General features: G+C 42.5%; 1 protein-coding gene across 1 annotated transcript in view; it reads right to left on the reverse strand.

The window, feature by feature from the left end:
• The window catches only part of SLC9A6 (solute carrier family 9 member A6), a 32,620-nt gene that overhangs the window by 11,574 nt on the left and 1,570 nt on the right, over positions 1 to 19,476 (reverse strand). Inside the window, exons 2-11 of the mRNA XM_063142106.1 lie at positions 13,626 to 13,825; positions 12,527 to 12,604; positions 11,744 to 11,820; positions 10,212 to 10,324; positions 7,815 to 7,920; positions 5,905 to 6,046; positions 5,136 to 5,241; positions 3,782 to 3,870; positions 3,244 to 3,357; positions 982 to 1,093 (exon numbers count right to left, since the gene is read on the reverse strand). Of these exons, the coding sequence (XP_062998176.1) occupies positions 982 to 1,093; positions 3,244 to 3,357; positions 3,782 to 3,870; positions 5,136 to 5,241; positions 5,905 to 6,046; positions 7,815 to 7,920; positions 10,212 to 10,324; positions 11,744 to 11,820; positions 12,527 to 12,604; positions 13,626 to 13,825 (1,137 nt within the window). The remainder of the gene's footprint in view (positions 1 to 981; positions 1,094 to 3,243; positions 3,358 to 3,781; positions 3,871 to 5,135; positions 5,242 to 5,904; positions 6,047 to 7,814; positions 7,921 to 10,211; positions 10,325 to 11,743; positions 11,821 to 12,526; positions 12,605 to 13,625; positions 13,826 to 19,476) is intronic.

Consider the following 19,476-nt stretch of genomic DNA (forward strand, 5'->3'; position numbering starts at 1 on the left):
GGGACATAAAGACACCAAATGGCAAAATCAACAGATCATGGGATTATTTTATGCCCCAGACATGCTTTCATTTCCAAAAAGAAAACAGCAAGTGGCTGAAATTTGAGGAAAACACAACAATATCACGGCAGGACCATGGTGTAGGTCTACTTCTGCTCAAATTCTGCAGTCTAAAATGGAATTGGGGTCAGTTTGCCACCCTACCCTAATTGATGAGGGTTAAATTGATGAGAGCCAGTGTGGTGTAGTGGCTATGGTGTTGGACTGGTGTCGGGAGATCTGAGTTCTAGTCCCCACTCTGCCATGGAAACCCACTGGGTGACTTTGGGCTAGTCACAGACTCTCAGCCCAACCTACCTCACAGGGTTGTTGTTGTGAGGATAACATGGAGAAGAGGACTTGTTGTGTTCCTTGGAGGAAAAAAGGTGGGATATAAATGAAATAAATAAATAAATAAAGCCTAAGAGATACTTACAGCAACTTCTAAACTTCTATTTGATTGGTGCCACCACACTATAACTTAATTTTAGTGTGGTGGCGCTACTCAAAATGGCAGAAACTTAAAATATTGCACTTTCAGAAATTCCACACTCACACGCTTTGGTATAGCAGGCACATAATTACAGGAGTAATTGGGAAATTTCTGAACAATACAGAGGTTTAGCGTGTTGAAGTGTTTAATACACGCTCTCCCAATCATCCTTAATCATTATTCCCTCTATCTTCATGTCCTGATTGTAGGCTTCTTTGACGCATTTGGTTGGACTCAGTGGGAAATAGATGGGCCTTTGATCCAGCAGGGCTCTTCTTTATATTTGCTTAAAAAAATACCTCAGAAAACTGGAAAGTTTCCATTCATGATCTCTTTGGCAGGCTCATTCAATTCCTAATAAAGTGATGATTCCTAATAAAGTAGCAATTACTTCTGACAATTGTTTATGAAGGGCTTAACATGAAATACATCAACTGGTGCTTACTCACCCGCAAACATCATCATATGTTGAAAATTTGTCCCGATCTTGTTTCTTCTCCCCAAATTAAGCAGGAAAGAGAGAGGGTAAATGTTTGCAGCTCTCCCCAGGAATACTGCCAGCTAGATTTGTGGATACATTGAGGATTGTTGTATTTGTAGAGAAAACACACACGCGTACCACACTTCAAACATTACAGTGTACACATGCGTGCCTACAGGAAGCCAATCCCATGCATCTCCATGGTTTTGCAAGGGCATTTTTATTTAAGCAAGCTTTCCCTGGCTAATAAAGCCATGGTTTTATTAGCACAATCTGATTTTAAAGGTTTTAATTCTGCATTTTGAGTAAGATGGTGATTCTCCCCTTTTTATTGTTCACTGCTTGGAAATGTTACTGGGTGGAGAGCGGTATATACTGTATAACTTCTTTTCATCGCCAGCTGAAGACCTTTTTATTTTCTCAGTATTTTAACACCTAAATTTAAACTTTGCTGTTTTAATTCTGTATTTTAATCCTATATCAATTTCTGCTGTGTGGTTTTATCCTGGTTGTGCTTTTTATATTGCATTTTGTATTTGGGTTTTTAGATGGTTGGATGTTTTATTATGTTCTTAATGGTTTTAATTTTTGTGAACTGCCCAGAGAGCTTCGGCTATTGGGCGGTATAAAAATGTAATAAATAAATAAATATCTTATGATACCCTCTGTGAGGAGAAGAGATGCCAGCAGCAGCAGGAGATGATCATGAAAGATGCCCCACTTTGCTGACTGCTACTTCTCTTCCTTCACATAGCTATTGAGCATAAGTGGGAAATTTAAAGCCCCACTGGAAATTCTGAATATTTTCAGATGTATTACAACTGACAGTACCCGTATTAAATGACCTTCCTCAATCACTGTACAGCACTAAATAGCCCTAAAAAAAATCTTGATTCTTTCTTAAGGGGGAATGATCTGCTACCAGGGGGATGGGGTTACACTCCCCCTGAAGACGCAGGTCTGCAGCTTGGGTGTACTTCTGGATTCAGCCCTGAGCCTGGATGCCCAGGTTTCGGCGGTGGCTAGGAGTGCATTTGCACAGTTAAAGCTAGTGCGCCAGCTGCGCCCGTTCCTAGAGATGTCGGACCTGGCCACGGTGACACATGCCTTAGTTACATCCCGATTGGATTACTGTAAAACGCTCTTTGTGGGGCTGCCTTTGAAGAGTGTTCGGAAACTCCAGCTGGTTCAAATAGCTGCAGCCAGATTGTTGACTGGGGCTGGTTACAGGGAGCAGACAACTCCCCTGTTAGAACAGCTCCACTGGCTTCCAGTTTCCGGGCTCAATTCAAAGTGCTGGTTATGACCTATAAAGCCCTATATGGCTCAGGTCCAGGTTATTTGAAAGACCGTATCCTCCCTTATGAGCCTGCCCATGCTTTGAGATCTTCTGGAGAAGCCCTTCTTTCAGTCCCACCATCTTCACAGGCGCGCTTGGTGGGAACATGGGAGAGGGCCTTCTCGGTGGCTGCTCCGGTGCTCTGGAACTCTCTTCCCGGGGAAGCTAGACCGGCTCCCCCCTTGATCGACTTTCGGAAGCAGGCTAAAACTTGTTTGTTTCAGCAGGCCTTTGGAGGGTAATCTGGCCCTCCATCTATGTTAATGTCTTATACTTTTGTTGTGTATTTTAAACTATGTTCCCCCACCAATGTATGATTTAAACTTTGTAAGGCCGCCTTGAGGCCCAGCATTGGGTAAAAGGCGGGATACAAATAAATATAATAAATATAAATAAAAAATACCAGGGTGTAGGCCTCTCTCAGGCCTGGTCTCTCTATTTGCCCTCTTTTTCTAGCCTGTCATCCTATGTAACATAGGGTGACCCTATGAAAAGGAGAACAGGGCTCCTGTATCTTTAACAGTTGCATTGAAAACGGAATTTCAGCAGGTGTCATTTGTATATATGGGAACCTGGTGAAATTTCCTCTTCATCACACCAGTTATAGCTGCAGGAGCCCTGCCCTCTTTTAAATCTGGTCACTCTAGTACAGCTCCTACAGCCTTAACTATTGTGATGAAGAGGGAATTTCACCAGGTTCTCCATCTATATAAATGACACCTGCTGAAATTCCCTTTTCTATGCAACTGTTAAAGGTACAGGAGCTCTGTCCTCATTTTCATAGGGTCACCCTACGTAACATATGCAGGAATTATTTATAGCCAAAGTCATTTTTTCTCCAACAACCGTGGATTGAGAGCTACCTCTTAATTTACAAGCATCAAAGGATACAAAAGCTCCCACAACAAACGTTGGATTAAACACATGATTCTGGAAGGTGAACAATGTCAGACCCATGTAGGAGAAGATGAAGTTTTCAGCCAAGAAATTGAGAAGTTCAAACAACTATGAACAAGACAAAAAGAGAGAAAACATTTCATTGATGCTTATAGCAATTATTACAGATTCTCTAGAAAATACCAAATATGTCCATAAGCAATATGACTGGGTAGAGAATTTCTTCCAACGTGCACAATGAAAAAAAGCCATAAAAATAAATAAATAAAAAGAGTGAGTTTGCAGTTACTGGTACATCACATTCTGTAAATACTAAACATATAACTAATAATACCAATCATTAAAAAGAACTGATAAGGCATGTTATAAGAAATCAGAAAAGTTTTTAAAGTAGAATTTTCAAAAATAGCTTAAAAAGTAATAGCTTCCAAGGCAAAATACTGGTATAACTTGTTCAAAGCAAAAGTTTGCTTGTTGCTCATGAGGAAGGGCGTGGTCAGCCCCATGTCGCCTCTTTGATCAGAGAACTCACCTGTTTAGTTCTGTGCTGAGATTCAGTGGACAAGTTGTTATAAGTATAGTGTGCCTGCGTGATCCCACAAAACAATACTGCTACGACACCTGGAAACAGAGAATTACATTGAAACTCTGCCACAGACTTCGGCCAATAATCTAAACCTGTTTCTAAACACACAACAAATAGAACCACACCGAAACACACAGACTTTTATTTATTCTATTTCTATACCACCCAATAGCCGGAGCTCTCTGGGTGGTTCACAAAAATTAAAACCATTCAAAGTATAAAACAACAGTATAAGACCATATATAAAATACAATATAAAAGCTCAACCAGATAAAAAAAGCAGCAATGCAAAATTACAAATTTAAAACACCAAGTTAAAATTTATTTATAGACTGTTAAAATGCTGGGAGAATAAAAAGATCTTCACTTGGCATCTAAAGGCATATAATGTAGGTGCCAAGTGAACCTCCTTAGGGAGCTCATTCCACAGCTGGGGTGCCACAGCAGAGAAGGCCCTCCTCCTGGTAGCCACCTGCCTCACTTCCTCTGGCAGGGGCTTGCGGAGAAGGACCCCTGAGGATGATCTTAGGGTCCAGGCAGGTACATATGGGAGGAGGCGTACCTTCAGATAGCCTGGCCCCAAGCCGTTTAGGGCTTTAAATGTTAATACCAGCACTTTGAATCGGGCCTGACCTGGACTGGCAGCCAATGAAGCTGGAAAAGGACTGTGGTCTCGTTGGCCAGTCCCTGTTAGTAACCGTGCTGCCCTGTTATCATAGAGGATGCAATGGACTTCATCATGCAGAAATGGACTGAGCATCACTGCATTGTACTACCACAGGAACAAAGGAAGCAGACTTAGATTGAGTTAAACAAATGGTCCATCTAGCTCAGTATTATCAACACTGATTGACAGCAAGATTTCAGGCAGGAGTCTTTTCCAGCCCTACCTGGAGATGTTTCTCCCTTTCTCAAAATACTAGAACCTGGGGTCATCCCATGAAGCTGATTGGTGGGAGATTCAGGACAAATAAAAGGAAATACTTCTTTACACAGCACATAGTTAAATTATGGAACTCACTACCACAAGATGTAGTGATGGCCACCAATTCTGACGGCTTTAAAAAAGGGCTGGATAAATTCCTGGAGGAAAAGGCTATCAATGGCTACTATCCCTGATGGTTATGTGCTACCTACAGTATACAAGGTAGTAAGCCTGTGTGCAGCAGTTGCTGGGGATGTGATGTGACACAGAGTTGCATGGTGTTGCACGGGTGCGGCAGCATAGGCGCATCTGTGCGCGCACACACACACACACACACACACACACACACACAGAGCCAGACATGCTGCAGCCTACCTGTAAAACCACAAGCTTCAGCCAACAGAAAAGTACTCCAAGACATCAGGAAAAACAACCCAGTTTCCAGCAGCTGGAACTCACGGAGTTTGGTAAATTTGGTGACGTGGCAGGGCGGTTAAGGAAGAGATACACGTGGACTTCAAGGTGGATAAAAACATTCAGCAGAAAAGAGTAAGGACTCCTCACCTCAATTTTTATGATCCCTAAAGGCAAAAGGACATCTCTCTCCATGAGCAAAGCAAAATCTGGCAAATTTAAAATCCTACAGAAGCTGGCAGAAATGAAGCTGAATATTTTTGCATTTAGATTATTTGCACTGTTGCTGTAACACTTATTGTTGGTCCTGGTTTCCACTGTATTGTTCATTCTTGCGTTATTGATACTGTGCCTCTGGTATTATGGCAATATGGAATTAATAATTGAAAGCATTATTTCTATGTTTTTGATGCTTTGTTATTGTTATAAGCTGCTTTGAGCTCAACTTTATTGTTGGAAAAACACAACATATAAAAGTTTTAGCAAATCAAATATTAAGTGTTGCACTCTCACCTTATACAAGGGCTTTTTGGCAATAAATTCTCTAATAGGAAACAACAAGATGTAGCCATAATGTACTTTGTAGCACTTTTTCAAGGAAGGCTTTAAGAGTTATTTAGTCCGTACAGCCATTCCTTACCACAAAAGTTTTCCCTCTTGTATTATTTAGAAGCAAAATGGTTTAAAGCTTAAAGAAACAAAACATTCTAAAAGCCCAAGTCAAGGATATCAAAGCAGTGACAACTCCGGTAGCTGCCCCCATGGCAAACGATCCACTGAATATCCCCAGGAAAATTCCAATGGACTTGAACATTGCCGTGACATCGAAAGTGTGGCTGTTGTCTCCTGCGGGTTGGTAGGCTACAATCGAACTGCGGGGAAAACACAGGCAGTCATTTCTGGCTAGGAGGTGCTGGCAGGGTGTCAAATGCATCGGAGTGCCTGGTTTTGTGCAACTGTCGTGTACTGTAGCTGCTCCAGCTTTCTCTGGGAGACGAATGGGGCAAAGGGCTGGGCAATTGACAGAGCTTTATTGCAAGCAATAAACACTTCTGTAACACAAACTAGGCACCTTCTGTGAAACTCCCCCTTAGGCAAAAACTATGCAAACTAAGCAAGACAATTGTCCATTCAAAGAAAAGAAAAAGGCTTTTCAAATGTCCAGAACTTCAAGGTGGTTGATGCGTGGACAATTTCTCATGCAATCTGTCCGACTGTCTCTTTGCCGCTAACCTCGCTGAACGTTTTCGTTTCCAGCGATTCTTAGCATCAAGTAAAGTTTCTGAATGTTCATCCCCGGAAGTTGACTCCCTGTCTCCTGAAAGCATAGAATTTGGCCTTGAACAGATAAGACTCAGGAGGGGGCAGATTCTCAGCTGAAGTCTCACCTGTGTGAACCTCCTCCCCCACTAGCTCTAACTGCCTAATGTCTAGCTCAGCGTCTTCTGAGTCTAAATCTGTTTCTGATTGATCACCTGCATCACCTGCTCTCAATACCGGAGCAGTAAAGCTATACATGACATCAACAGGAAAAGCCCCACACTATCTCAGAGGAACTGAAACTGCCCGCAGCAATACAAGCTATGCATCTGCTTGGGCAGCCCAATCTGAGCATACTCCAGAGCAGCAGGCATGGTATGAACAAACGCTGCCTTGTCCGCTACATGTGCTAAATCCAACAAAATAAAGAGGGATGGGACCATGGGCAGGGGCAGCATTCCAGGATTCCTCAGGATGCAACAATAAAACTAGAATCAGCAGCACACCGTGATTTCTCGGCTGTAGTGCAGTTGTGGCCCCAACTAGGAATGTTGTGCTGTGCGTCAGGATGCGGGACTAGATGGACTTTTGGTGTGATCTAGCATAGCTCATCTTATTAGGCCCAAATAATTGGTTATTTCTTCGGGAACAAGTGATGACTGTTCTGTCTGCACTTCATTGTAAAACCTATGGCGACGCCCTCACCCTACTGCAACGCCTAGCGCACTGTGCCACGTGGATTTCCCCAAATTCCCAGCTACACTTGCCAGTGCTGGATGTTCCTGGAGGTACCTTTTTATTTAAAAACATCTTTATAGCACCACATCGCCATTTCTGGCATCATGGTGCTGTACAACAAAACATAAAACAATTTCCATTAAAAACCCTCAACCCACATTAAAATTTAAACCATCCCTCCCCCAAACGCTTGTGAAAGTAAAAATGCCTTACAGAGGCATTTAAAACAATTGACAGTAGAAGTCTGTCTAATCTCCGGTGGCAAATTGTTCAACGACCGGGGACCAACCACTGAAAAGGCCCTGGCCACTGCACATTCCAAATTGTAGCGGGGGACCATCAGGGCACCCTGCTCCTGAGCGTGAGTCTGCCAACGGTGGGACACAGGAGTGAGGCGGGCACTCAAGTAACCAGGGCCCAGGCAGGGCAGGGCTGTATACATAGTTAATAAAATCTTGTAGCGCAACCTAGCAGCTACCAGTGAAGCTCTTGAAGCACCGAAGTGATGGAAGACCACTTTGGAAGCCCCTTAGCCAACCTGACTTGCATGGCGACTTCTCAGACACTCCAGGAGGTGAGTCACGCTAGATACCACTTATTTCAATTTTAAGGGGAGGGGGGAGAAAAAGACACACAACTTACGAAGACAGCACGATGGCAACTGCATCATTGAGCACGCTTTCTCCAAAGAGAAGGGCGTAGAGCTCAACATCAACTTGAAGCTCATGGAATATGGCAAGGACAGTCACTGAACAAGAAAAGAAAAGAAAAGAAAAGAAAAGAAAAGAAAAGAAAAGAAAAGAAAAGAAAAGAGAGGGGGTTAAACGGCTATTCAAACGAACACCCTCTTGCTAGAATTCTGTATCGTTAGCAGCATTCCAAGATGGGCAATCTAAATTTCATAAGGGCTCCTTCCTCTCCTCCTAATATTCCACCACCATCTTATACCTAACTACTCAAAACTACTCATATACATTATTTCATCAATCTTTACAACAAACCCACAAGGTAGAGAGACCAGTATTACCGTATTTCTTCGATTGTAAGACGCCATCGATTGTAAGACGCACACTAATTTCAGTACCACCAACAGAAAGAAAGCTTTGATTCTAAGAAATAATAAACGCACCCGCGATTCTAAGACGCACCCTGTTTTTAGAGATGTTTATATGGGGAAAAAGTGTGTCTTAGAATCGAAGAAATACGGTATTATCTCTGCATTGCAGATGTGGAGACTTATTACATTTATATCCCACCTTCCTCCAAGGTCAGGCTTCCATGGTTCCAATCTCTCTCCCAGTTTATTTATTTATTTATTTTTATTATTTATTTATTACATTTCTATACCGCCCAATAGCCGAAGCTCTCTGGGCGGTTTTATCTCTCAGCGCAGCCTATTTAGGTAGGTCATGGATTTTGAACCCGGGTTTGTCCAGTCCCAGTCTGACACCATGACACCATACCGGCTCTGGCCTTCCGTTGAGTGCTTGACTGAAAAAATCTGAATGGAAGGTTTCCCACTTCACAACTCTGCACCAGCTTTTCACATATCATTTATGGTCCTTCTTATGAAAAAGGCAAGATTCCCCCAAGGGCAACTGACTCATTTTATAAATGTGTTGCAGGGACAGTTTTCTTAGAGTGGCTTCAGGGGTGCCATCAGCAAGCTGAACGTTCACTATTTCTTACATCCATGAAAGCTCACTAGTTTTTGCACCTCTCGCACAAGCGCATGTCCGAAGCAAGAACATGCTCAAGTTAATGGGCCCTCAGAAAAGCTGCTTTCTTCCCAGTCTTCACTGGCGCATTGCATTAAGTACTTGGGGCATCTCATGCTAGTTTATATAGCAAGGTAATGAAGCCAAGATGTGCTCTCAGGTAGGTTTAATTTAAAGATTCAATCCACTGAATTTTTAAACACAGATCACTCAGGCTGATGTTAGTTGGTTTATACAATTCAAAAGAAACTGAAGTTTCTTTTGTTACCAATTCTTCAGACAGTCCATCTTAAACTTGGCCATTTGTACTAAGCCCAACACAAGCCAGTGGGCCTTAAAGCATCTTATATTGAAAGGTTTTTTTTTTTTAAAAAAAGTAATTGGAAACCCAAGTTTTGCTTCAGCTGCTAGCAAAATACAACAAAAGCTAGGATCCAAAGTGTAGAGGAAGTCAGGGTCCACCTGACAACCCTGCAAGGTAGGCTCCTGGACCAAACGTCCTGAACTCCCAAGTAACCCACCTCCCTGCCTTGTCCGCAACTGGGATGAGCCAGATGTTCACGGGAATAAACCACAGACACACATTTAGGGACCAAAGCAACTTTATTGCAATCACTAAAACTAACACATAAGGCCTTGGTCGGTAAAACAGCCCCTTTTAAAATGGGGAAGGAGAGAATAAGGGGGGGGAAGGGGGATGTGGAAAAGGGGGAGTGAGGAAAGAAGGTGAGAGAACGCTCTAATACTTAGCCATTACCCCAAGAAGCATTCATACGACCCCACACCCAGCTGAAGTCCAGCTGGCCTTCTCCAGAATACCCACACATGTTAAAACATAAAAAACCTTTCTAACTCAGGGCAACCTCCGTGGCTGCCACGGACCGGACCTTCCCACTTGACATACACGCGCACCTCCAAGGAAGATGGGAGGATCTTCTTCATAGAGCTTTTTATCTCTTTTTGGGACCCCCTGTCCCATGGCTTCGGTAGACCAACCCGTGCCCTTCCGGGGCTCTAGCCCACCCTCCTCCCAGAGGGGCCAGGCCCCCCTCTTTTTCCCACAGCTGAGTCCCGTTTGTTTGTCCACCGCCTTGATAATCTCCAGGTGCCGGTAGGCGTTGGACTGGCTCGAGGCAGGGATGACCTTGGCTGGCAGCCACCAAAGCCTGGCCCAGCCAGTTGGAACAATTGACCATAGATCATACCTAGGGGCAGATCTTACAACCCCATAGCAACAGCAGAGTTAAAGGTACAGATTTACACCCCTGTCGTTCACACAAAGAACATCTGTTTTGGATCCTGGCCACAGTCTACAACGTACCTGGATCAGTAGCTGAGGCAATGGCACCGAACAGCAGGCAATCAGTAAAGTAGAAGTCTCCTCCAAGCTGCCCCATTACTTTCATCAGTGCAACACAGCCATACATGAAGGATCTGGTGATTCATCAAACACAACAATGCTAATTTGAATCTGAAAGCTTAGCATGTGCTCATGCTTACCCACCACTGATTTCTAAGTAACGGAAACCCACCAACCTTTCATACAGAAGTAAGAACATTTAGACTGCAGTCCTACATTTATTTACCTGGAAATAAGCCCCACTGAACTCAGTAGTGCTTACTTCTGAGTAGACATGTAAAGGATTGCACAGTTAGCCTCCTACGCTTCATCGGTTCCACCATCCACCCTGGCATCCTAGGAAACCCATGGACAGAACTGGCTCAGACGTAACACTAAACAATAGTCTAGTGCTACAAAAACGAGTGTGGCCTCTAACCAAGCTCCTGTGCTTCCCCCACTTCTCTGCTGCAGGTGCGAGAAGGAGTTCACAAACATCCCCTGCTGTTTTAGATTAACGGACAACTTGCTATGCTATCCAAACACAGACAAACTTTGGTGAATCTTAACTATGGTTAGTGGAAACAAGCCAACTTCAAGCCATGGTTTATGAAGGTGGCCTGTTTTCACTAAACAGAGTTAAGTTTAATCACAGTTTAGGGTTCCGACAAAACGCCAAGCTGCAGTTAATCTAAACCAGAAGCTGAAGAAGAAGGGTACAGAAGCACACAAGCCAGGGAGGAGGCGAGACTAATTCTCATTAATGCTACACCATGGCACCCAAACACAGGTGGTGTGCCATCTTTGCAGATATCCCTAGTACTTCCCAGTTTCATGGTTCTTGCTGGTGAGGCATGGAGTAGGACTTCTTACACTGATCTTAATGCCTGGGCAGGCCACATGGGTGTAGGCAGACCTTCAGATAACATGGTCCCAAACAATTTAGGACTTTAAAGTCCAAAACCAGCATTTTGCAGTGGGCCCAATAACTAAAAGGCAGTCAATGTGAATGATACAGAATAGGAGTAATACGATCCAAACGCCAAGCTCCCACAAGCGTTCTAGCTGCTGCATTCTATACCAGCAACTAAAGAGAAGGTAACCATATCCTGTTATGAACAAGGTTTTTTAAAAAAAGCAGTCACAATCATATTATATAGTTCTTATCACATCTTTTTGTCATAAACTGCTCAGAGAACTTTTGTTATTGGGCAATATATGTAAATAAATAAATCTGGTACCAACATTTGATTTTTACAAAGCTTTCCATAGCTTTACCAGCCAGATATGCAAAATACAGCTTCAGACTGTCTATGTAACAAACAGCTTTTGAAATATACAAAACTACTGACTTGTTGATTGGTTAATATGGAATATTTTAGACAGGGGTGGGCAACCTGTGGCTTGTAGACCAAAATGCAAACTGCGGGGTTCCCAATTCGGCTCACAAGCTTCTTTTGCTGTTACCTCCAATCAGTGATTAAAGCTAAAAGAACCACAAAGAAAACACTCACCCGATAACTAAACAGGAGATCACTGTTCCAAGAAATGCATATGCTAAGATGGATCCCAGGTTTCGGAAAAAATGCCGCTAGAAGAAAAAGTAGGAAGAAGAAAGAGTCTTTGGTTACCTTAAAATGCTAGAAACAATTGTTCCAAAGCCAACAGTCAAATACTTGTCAAGTGAATCCCTGGTTAGCTCTTCCAAAATGTGCAATCTATCCATTAATTCAGATTGTTCAATACACCGTAGAAAAAGAAAATAATAGGACAACACGATTGGGGAAACGTGCAATGAGTCCTCTGTTCTTAGAGAGTCAGGGTGTAACTTTTGCCTTCCCAGCTGAAACTGAAGTTTTACCAAGCACTACAAATGCTCTTTTCTAGCAAGGTAGTTCACACAAAGACTCCACGGATGTAGGTGAGGAGGAAGCACGTAAGAACTTCTAAAAGTTTCATTACTCACTGTAGCCCTGTCCACATGTCAAAACAACCCAGGGTTGAAGCAGGTACCAGCACGCTCTCTCGTTTACAACAGCCCAGAGATTTTGCGAGCGGCTTTACGTATTATATAAATATGGAAATGCTACATAATAATAAAATATTTATTTGGATATTCAGAGACTCTGTTTTCAGTCACAAGACAGGTTGTGCAAATAGCTGCCGGTTTTGCAGCTGAAAAAGGGTCTCTAACACACTCCTTTTTTATGTCTTTCCCCTTCCAGCATCTATGCAAACCTGAAAATATATTTCCATATTGAAGATATTTAAGAAGATTAAAATGAACAAGAACGTACCCTTTTCAAGCTGTATCCTGCATAAAATATAATTGGAGGGAGTAATATGTTGAAGAATACTTCCGGATCAAAGGTCACCTGTAGGGTTTTGTTAAGAAAAAAAAAGAAAATCTTAGGGAAGAAAAACTTAGACAAATGCAAGAACCTGCCCGTACACTGCGCTCAACTTCTAAGGTCCTCCTCTGAGTGCCTACTCTGAGGGAAGCTCAGAGGATGGCAACAAGGGAGAGGGCCTTTTCGGTGGTGGCCCCCCGACTGTGGAATGATCTCCCCGATGAGGCTCACCTGGCGCCAACGCTGCTATCTTTTAGGCGCCAGGTCAAGACTTTTCTCTTCTCCCAGGCATTTAACACCATTTAACAACGCTAAGTTTGTTTTTTAACGGACCCCCACCCCAGAACTGTTGTTTTTAAATGGATACTGTTGTTTTTATACTGTTGTTCTTATGTTTTTAAATTTTGTATACTTTTAATGTTTACTGTTTTTAACTTTTGTAAACCGCCCAGAGAGCTTCGGCTATGGGGCGGTATATAAATGCAACAAATAAATAAATAAATAAATATGAAGTTCACTGCTTGATTAAGTGCATTTTAAAACAAGAATAAAACTGCATCTTAGCAAACAAAAGAACTTCACAGCACCACATTTTCTACTTTATAATCTGGGGGCATGAATTGATTTCACAGGAAAAAAATCTCCCATTAATCGAAACTGATTATCCCACCCTAGGCAGAACTGAAGATGGGAACCGGGAAGCATGATTTAGTGCATAAATTCGATGCGTGTGCATGTATGCGTGTGCACAGAGAGAGGGGGGTGATTAGGAAGTTGCCTCACTGGAAACTCTAGCTAGCCAATTTGAGATGGAATAGATAGTGTTAGGGGTTAATTATATGAAGTACATGAGGGTGGACAGATAAAGCTGGGAAGAAATTCAGGGAACATTAAACAGGTTGTGTCAGAAGAAGAAACACGAGATATCCTAACGAACCAGGCTTCTGACTTGCTTTTATTGGGACCCGCAGGGAGGCTGGGGCCAAACCAACATTGCCAGGACAGCCAGAGAGCAAAGGGTCAGAGAACCCCAAAACCATCTCACCTTTCTGAGCATCTCGTTATCCTGAACATTATGAGGTTCGTGGGCGCTGATTTCTCCCTTCAGGGTATACTCGTAGAATTTCCCACTGAGGTTGACCAACAAGGTAGCAGGACTTGTTTGCACCGGGCAGCTTAAGGTCACATTGTTGATATCACTGGGAATGTGTATCCCGTAGCGAAGGACGACCCCCACCAGAACACCTGTAAAGGAGGAATACAGGGTGCTAGTGGTTAGTTAAGGCAACTGTTGTGGGCATGTAACTAGGAGCAACTGACTGGTATTCAGCTTAATGAAAGATGTGCTAGAGAGCCAGTGTGGTGTAGTAGTTGAAGTGTTGGACTGGGAGTCAGGAGATCCGGGTTCTAGTCTCCACTTGGCCATGGAAACTCACTGGGTGACTTTGGGCCAGTGACAGAGTCTCAGCCCAACCTACCTCACAGGGGTTGTTGTTGTGAGGTTAAAATGGAAAGAGGATTATGTTTGCCACTGTGGGTTCCTTGAAGAGAAAAGGGCAAGATGTAAATGCAATAGATAAATAAATAAAAATAAACCGTGGTCCCTTCGTATGAGGGAGAAACGTGCTGGAATACCAGCCCCAGTTAAGATCTGTGCTGACAATTAAACCGAGCTCCCAAAAGAGAAAGATTAAGGAGGCCAGGTCTGTTGATCAATTGAACCCCAATATCAATGTGAAGGATGAGATAAGCCACGATGTTTACTCATAAGGCTTGACTGTTTGTTTAACATAGGTGCAGATTGTTAGTTATTGTCACCAAGACTCTGAGGTTTGTTTTATAGAAAGCAAGAGACACTATGGCCCCGTTCAGACAACACACTTAACCATGCTGTGTTAAGCCACAGTAGTGCATGCACTGGTAACTTCCCACTTAGACTACTGCAATGCACTCTACGTGGGGCTGCCCTTGAAGATGACGCGGAAGTTGCAGCTAGTGCTAAATGCTGCAGCTAGACTGCTGGCGGGTACATCATACAGAGACCACATAACACCGGTCTTAAAGGAACTGCACTGGCTGCCTATACACTTCCAGTCAGAATTCAAGGCGTTGGTAATTCAAGGCGTTGGTAATCGAGGTCCCAAGCCTAAACGGCTAGGGACCTCGATACTTGAGAGAACGCCTCTCCTTATATATGCCTGCCCGAGATCTTAGATCTGTTGGAGGAGCCCTTCTCCGCATTCCACCAATGCAACATATACGCTATGTTGAGACAAGGGAGAGGGCTTTCTCTGTGGTGGCACCCCGACTGTGGAATGCCCTCCCCTTGGAGGCCCGATTGGCGCCAACATTGATTGCATTTCGACGCAAAGTAAAAACATGGCTTTTTAACAAAGCCTTTGATGGTTAAACTCACTGGCACATTGTTTTAACTGTTTTTACTGCTTTTAAATTATATATTGTTTTAACTTGGATTATGGTTTAATTTGTTTTTAACTGTGCATATTTATTGTTTTATACTGTATGTTTTTATCTGTACGCCTCTGAGATCTTAATGATATAGGGCGGGATATAAACGTTTTAAATAAATAAATAAATGCTGCTTAACCACAAAATGGTCAACAGAATGCATTGACCTTAATGCATTCCACTAACCATTTTGTGGTTAAGCAGCGTGGTTTAGCAGGTTGTCTGAACCAGGCCAATATTTATCCCAGCATCCTAAAGGCATCCACTTCCTTGCTATACAGAAGACTGAACTAAACCACTCTTTCAACCTTCCAGGCAGATCCTACATCAACAATTTCATTGCACAAGCCTGCCTTCCACATTTGAAATAACAGCCACGGCCACAGTTCTGCTTTCAGGAGCTCTTCCTGCTTTGCCTCTCATATTTGAATCTCTTATATTTGAATTCCGTTTGATGGCACCGATTTGCTGGAAAGTCCCTCCAATACATCCTGCAATCTGGCTCGATTGTTTGATTCCTGAAGCCCCGAGCAAATCTGAACAGTTCAGAGGCGTCTTAAAAGACCCTGGCTTCCAGCCAAGGAAATTTCCATGACACCGGTCTCTTTGCCTGACTCTGTCTTGAAAACATGGGGAGAATCTTTGCCCTCCTGAGAAAAGAGAATGGATTATAAGACTGGAGAAACTCTCCCCTTGCTTCAGGCCTAAGGAACACCTTGTGTACAAAGAGATTTCAAAACCTACAAGCGGGGAAAAGCAAAAAACTGGATCAGCCACCAGGATTTAGCCTTCTGGAAAATCCCAGCTTTTACTTAAAGAAACAGGTTTATAGCCATTGCTACGGTGGAGCAGGGGAAATGAATACATAGGAGATATCTATTGAAGGTTAAAAAAATTAAACGGGTCTTCTAGTGGTCAAAAGCTTCCTTCTGGCCACCCTGCTCTAATCCTGTTTCCTACCAAACGCTTGGCGCCATGCCCACTCCTGATCTATAGTTCAGGTTATGCAAGAATTAATTATTTGTACAACTTTTCCATAGCTGTGCCCATGAACATGACCCGAGAGACTAAATATTTTGACTTCACTTCTCTTAGTTTTAAAATAACTGTTTTTAATCTGATTTATTGGTCACATTTGGTCCAATGTTTTATTTATATAATGTCGAAAGCTGTTAGTGCCAAAAGCTGGATTATATATTTTTTTAAAAAAAATAAAAAAATAAAAATTTGTTCTGATGCGAAGTTTAACAGTGAAACTTCATTTCACTTCCAGGAAAAAACTGAAACGTATCACTTCTGAACACGTAAGTGACATGAAATCAATACCTATTCAAAGGCGACAACAATGCAGAACGTCCCAGGTTCAATATCCGGCAGCATCTCCAGGCAGGGCGAGGAAAACCTCTGCCTGCAACACTGGAGGACCGCTGCCAGTCAGTGTCGACAATATAGGGCTAGATGGATGAATGGCCCGACTCAGTCAGCAGCTTTCTACGTTCCTAACTAGAAGCTCTTCAAACAGGGACTTCAATAGTCTAATCCAGTCGTCTGCCACCAGGGGCCCTTCAGATGGGCTAGATTACATCATCCACAGCTAACATGCCGAATGGAATTGTTGGCTGGGGATGATAGGGGTTGTAGTCCAGCTCATCTGGAGGTCCCAACTTGCGGAAAGCTGAAAAGTAAAGAACTACCTTTAAATAGTGAATATGGTTATAATGCTCAATTACTTTTATAACCTCTCATAGCACTTTTCCCCACTGTTACAAACTGATTTACATTTTCTTCACTTTCTGTTTTTTAATGTCATTTTCATTTACCATCAAAACAACTCTGTAGCAAAGACTGAGAGTCTGGGGGCAACCTGAAGATAAACAGATTTGTCATGGTGCTGATTAAGCTAGGGTGACCATATGAAAAGCAGGACAGGGCTTCTGTATCTTTAACAGTTGCATAGAAAAGGGAATTTCAGCAGGTGCGATTTGTATATATGTAGAACCTGGTGAAATTCCCTCTTCATCACAACAGTTAAAGCTGCAGGAGCTATACTAGAGTGACCAGATTTAAAAGAGGGCAGGGCACCTGCAGGTTCTCCATATATACACATGACACCTGCTGAAATTCCCTTTTCAATACAACCATTAAAGATACAGGAGCCCTGTCCTCCTTTTCATAGGGTCACCCTAATTAAGCTTTAAGGTGCCACAATAACAATTAATAATAATATATTTATTTATTACCCACCTCTCCCTCTGGATCGAGGTGGGGAACAACACCAAATAAAATATAATTCATAAAATTAGTTAAGACTCCTTTTGCTTTTGTTGCTACAGACTAAAACGCCTACTCTTCTGGAACAAGTCTGTAAGGCCGACTGTCCCAAAAACTTTGTGGAAGTTGAGATATTCTGAATCTAGTTCTCCCACAGCCAAACACAATTCTTCTGGGTCGATGTGGTAAGTACAAGGATGTCAAGGAAGGTATAATCACTTCTTTCAAACCTTCTAGATAGGAATGCAGGTAGGTGTTGAGACATCTGTTCTGATATATGTGTGTATATATATATATATATATATATATATATATATCTCACATCTCTTCAAGTTCTTTATATCTTGGATCTAGAACTGTCACTTGAGGCACAGGTGAACTCAGTGGCAAAGAGCACCTTTTATCAGTTTAGTCTGATATACCAGCTGTGCCCTTATCTGGACAGAGATAGCCTAGCTACAGTTATCCATGCTCTGATAACCTCTCGTTTGGATTACTGCAATGCGTTATACGTGGGGCTGCCTTTGAAAACGGTCTGGAAACTTCAGCTGGTACAAAACAGGGCAGCTCGTTTACTAACAGGGACTGGCCAACGAGACCACATCACACTAGTCCTTTTCCAGCTTCATTGGCTGCCAGTCCAGGTATTAACATTTAAAACCCTAAACGGCTTGGGGCCAGGCTATCTGAAGGAACGCCTCCTCCCATATGTACCTGCCCGGGCCCCTAAGGTCATCCTCAGGGGTCCTTCTCCGTGAGTCCCTGCCAAAGGAAGTGAGGCAGGTGGCTACCAGGAGGAGAGCCTTCTCAGCTGTGGCACCCCGGCTGTGGAATGAGCTCTCTAAAGAGGTTCGCCTGGCACCTACACTATACTCTTTTAGATGCCACGTGAAGACCTTTTTATTTTCTCAGCATTTTAACAGTCTAGTAACTTAATTTTAACTTTGCCGTTTTAAATTTGTGTTTAAAAATCTGTATTAATTTCTGCATTGCTGCTTGATTTTATCCTGGCAGTGTTATTATATTGTATTTTACATTATGCTTTTATACTGTTTGTTTTATATTTTGAATGGTTTTATGGGTTTAATTTTTGTAAACTGCCCAGAGAGCTTTGGCTATTGGGCGGTATAAAAATTCAATAAATAAATAAACAGGATTTTATTTTTGCTTGCTCAATTAGCAACTTTATCATAATCCAACTCAGATGTACTAAGCCTCATTACCTAAAAGTCTGAGGCTAGTCAATTCAAGTAATTTAAACTTCTTGCAGCTTTTAGCTTGTTTTTGTTGAGCCATCAGCTTTCTCCTTGAGGAGATTATGCTCTCAAATTTCCCAACACCCTTCTTGTGACCACCCTCCTGAAAGAAGCCAAGTCATAGACTGGAGAGGCAAAGGGGAATTGCTGTGAATTTCCTTTTAGTTCTCTGGGGGTGTGTGGAAATGAAGACGTGTGGGAGGGAAGAGCAGGTTAGCACTAATATGCAGCATGAGCCAACACCAGGGAAGTCAAAACCATTCAGATATGTGCACACATTACAGGCTTTGCGGAAACCAAGGGATTTCCAACCTACATCTAGAAGATTGGGTTTAGGAGATCACGATTTAAACTTAATAGATAGCCTTCAGCAAGATCCAATCTCTCAGCATTAGTTTCCCAAGGGTCTAAAAGATAGGTTCCTCACATTATTGGTGGTGAGGATAATTGAGATAAAGGTTCTAACACACCCTGAATAGTGTTAGAGCTGCAATCCTATGCACACTTACTTGGGAGTGAGTCTCTTAAACTCAGTGGGCTTGTTTCTAAGTAAACACTAATAGGATCAGGCTGTAATTACGCTACAAACATCCTCCCTAACAGATATGGCCACCATGAAGAGACCAGTTCGCTAACTCAAACCTATGGTGGGGCTTTTGGAGAAAAACACACACACAGATGGATAAATTTAACAAAGGTGCTGCATTACTACCCAAAGACCATAAACTACCCACAGGGGAAAAAATAATTAAAAAGAAGATTTACATCGTACATTAAGCTTGTCAGAATTTAGCTTCAGATGAAACATATATGAATTCAGCATCAGGTAGACTGAATTAACTGTAAGTGACATAGTAGTCTCTGAAAAGGTAGAGTTGACTTAGGAGGTGGGACTGAATA

This window comes from Elgaria multicarinata, chromosome 15 (genome assembly GCF_023053635.1).
Source record: "Elgaria multicarinata webbii isolate HBS135686 ecotype San Diego chromosome 15, rElgMul1.1.pri, whole genome shotgun sequence".
Taxonomy (NCBI): Eukaryota; Metazoa; Chordata; class Lepidosauria; order Squamata; family Anguidae; genus Elgaria; species Elgaria multicarinata.